We start from the raw sequence: 2,563 nt of genomic DNA on the forward strand, positions 1-2,563 counted from the left end.
GCCCTGTGAGACAAGTGTTTTCCCATGAAAAGATCAAGTCTTAAGCAAGTGTATCTGCAATAATTGCCAGTTTTATTCCTCTGGCTAAGAGATCCAGAGGTATTTTGAGGTTTACATTTTTTCAATAGTTCTTTCATCAAGATTTTAAGTGCCCCCATTGCCCTTATAAGCTGGTTGCAAATTATTTGATTGACTCTTAATTAATAAAAAAAACTTTAATTCTCTTTGTGTGTGTGATGTGTTCATTAAAAAATACATATAAGCAAAAAAAAAAAAAACAGCACACAGAAACAAGCACAGTTAGATTTCTGATATATGCATGTATGTATACACACGCGCGCACACACACAATTTGAGACTTTCTCCTACATATGTGAGCTGGTACTAAATATGCTGCTTTGTAACCTGTTATGTTTTACTTTACAATATGAAATGAACATATTTTCATGCATATGTGTGAAATTTCCCAATCGAAAAATAGACCTAGAGAATGTGTCAAAATGCAGATGCTGAAAACAAGGAAACTATACCTAAAACAAAACTCCACCAGATGATTAAAAATAAAGCAAAAGTCACAGATACATCAGAAAATGCTAACAGAAAGCTGGGGCAAGATTTTAATATCGGACAAAAAAAGAATTCAAGGCCTAAAGCACACGGGATAAGGACGGCTGCGTGAATGTCTTTGCTTCCAATGCATCATCACAAACTTGTTTCTTACTCTTCTTATCTCTTCCCTAAGCCTTTCCAACTCATCTGCTCCTCTTATCATTTCTTCAGGGTCCAAATGCCTAACAGGAGAGTCCTCCTTATATCCCTGACCAGGCTGAATCAGCCCTCCTCTAAGGTTTCCTTCTGCTTCCTGGCTTACACCTTCTTCAGAAGGTTGAGGATTTCCTTCTGCCTCCTGTGGTACAGCTTCCAAAGGGCGGTCTTCCTCAGCCTTTGGCATGTTCTGTGGTTTTCTTTCATTTTCTCCACAAGACTTTTGCATGTTGAGTATTTTTCGATTTCCTTTTTGAATAAATTAACCCTGGAAAACAAAGGAACAAAACAACTAGATGCCAGGCAAATGAACCAGCAGCTAGAGTATGGGTTTCCATAGAGACTGGCTTCTTCTCATTTAGGTCTCTTAACTGTCAAAGTTTTCCAACTAGAAAAGGCTAGATCCTCAGGCTCTGAACTCCCCTGGCTCCGCCCCTCTCTCCCCCTCCTCACCCTCCCCCTCCCGCTCCAGCTCCATCTTCTCTCCTCCCGCTCCAGCCCACCATTTCCCAGCAGGCCCTGCTACAGGCCTCTCCTAGCACCGAAACAGGAGCAGGGAGCAGCGAGCAGCGCGGAAGCAATTAACCCCTCCCTCGCCTCCGATCTCCAACACTCCCGCCCTTTTAGGCTTTCCCAAGCCATTCCAACCTCCTACCTCTCACCTGAGACCGGCTGGTCCAGTCTCTGGCCTCCCCTCCCCCTTCCACGTCTCTCCAGTCTCCCCCCTCCCCCGCCCCATTTCCGCTGCAGGCTCTGCACAGGCCTCTGGCGCTTCATCCGGATGGGGAGAGGCTGCAGTGACCCCGGGATGGGCTTCGGTGTCATCCGCACTCACACCCCACCCCCACCCCCAGGAACAGGAGGCAACTGCACCTTTACACTGACCTGCAGGGATCCAGGGAATTTTCCTCCCTCTTCCCTCAGTCGGTTTGGGTCGCTCCCCAAAGACCAAGAGTCCTGCAGACCGACAAGACTGCTTGGTGAGGAGGTCAGTACCTGAATCACGGGTCCCTTTAACGATTCTAGGCCTTGTTCGTCTAAAGTTTCCCCACGTCCTCATCCTCGCGATCCTTATAAGGCAACCCCGCCCTCCGTCCCCGGTGCCCACCGGTTCCCTTCAGGCAGGGAGTGAGCGACTCAAGTTGTTTCTAAATTGTTTCTGTGTCTCTCTGGGGATCCTCAATTAGCTACCCTTCTCCCTCTCCACCCCAAACTGCCCAAAATTTCCTGCACAAAAATGGAAGTTTAGCGGAACCGTGGTGTTAGGAAAGTAGTACCGGCTACGCTTGATTTATGTTATCTGACTCCTAGACCCCAGGGTCCCGAAGGCAGCGCCCAGCTTTATACTGACCTGAAAGGATCCGGGGCACTTTTCTCCTTCTCCAGCTATAGGGAGCTGCTCCTGGGAAACAGGCCCTGGACTATAAGGACTTCTGCACACGTCGACTCCTGGTCACGTGAGGGTCGCGTCATCAATGAGCTCGAGTCCTCGGTTACTCCTCCCATTTAACACTGCAGCCCGCCCCCTGCGTTCCCTCCATTTGATACTGTCAATCTTTTTTTTCATATTTGCCAATCAGAGACAATAAAACTGGTATCTTCTTCCTGCAGTTTCTATTCGTCTTTCTCGGGTTACCAGAGAGAATCAGCCTCTCGGGGTGAATAGACAATTTCTCCTTCTTTGGGGAATCATCTCTTTCTCCTGCTTCCAATTTCACCTCCTCTCCTCCCTCCCAAGATCCTACAGTCCACCATTTCCCTTGAAGTCCTGTCTAGCAGTAAAATGGGGCAAGAGGGC

At 47.7% G+C, this 2,563-nt stretch overlaps 1 protein-coding gene and 1 long non-coding RNA gene across 4 annotated transcripts; one reads left to right on the top strand and one right to left on the bottom strand.

Moving 5' to 3' along the window:
• Positions 1-591: 591 nt before the first annotated feature.
• Positions 592-2,272, bottom strand: LOC129639390 (transcription elongation factor A protein-like 8). Of its 2 annotated transcripts, XM_055564518.1 has the most exons (3): positions 2,117-2,272; positions 1,651-1,722; positions 592-1,033 (listed from the first exon to the last, which is right to left on the bottom strand). In XM_055564518.1, the coding sequence occupies exon 3, from the start codon at positions 992-994 to the stop codon at positions 641-643; it is 354 nt and encodes a 117-aa protein (XP_055420493.1). In that variant the 5' UTR covers positions 995-1,033; positions 1,651-1,722; positions 2,117-2,272; the 3' UTR covers positions 592-640. The 2 variants fall into 2 exon arrangements, with proteins under 2 accessions (XP_055420493.1, XP_055420494.1); XM_055564519.1 differs by lacking the exon at positions 1,651-1,722 and having other exon boundaries at positions 2,117-2,259.
• On the top strand, positions 1,295-2,374 carry LOC129639391 (uncharacterized). 2 transcript variants are annotated; one of them, XR_008708378.1, is made up of 2 exons: positions 1,295-1,753; positions 2,077-2,374. It is a non-coding gene; the product is annotated as an uncharacterized LOC129639391 (long non-coding RNA). The 2 variants fall into 2 exon arrangements; XR_008708377.1 differs by having other exon boundaries at positions 2,152-2,374.
• Positions 2,375-2,563: the final 189 nt, after the last annotated feature.

Source organism: Bubalus kerabau, chromosome X (assembly GCF_029407905.1).
Source record: "Bubalus kerabau isolate K-KA32 ecotype Philippines breed swamp buffalo chromosome X, PCC_UOA_SB_1v2, whole genome shotgun sequence".
Taxonomy (NCBI): Eukaryota; Metazoa; Chordata; class Mammalia; order Artiodactyla; family Bovidae; genus Bubalus; species Bubalus kerabau.

Bases quoted from the DNA above. Each gene is read 5' to 3' on its own strand.
- LOC129639390 (XM_055564518.1), bottom strand. From the start codon at position 994: ATGCAAAAGTCTTGTGGAGAAAATGAAAGAAAACCACAGAACATGCCA.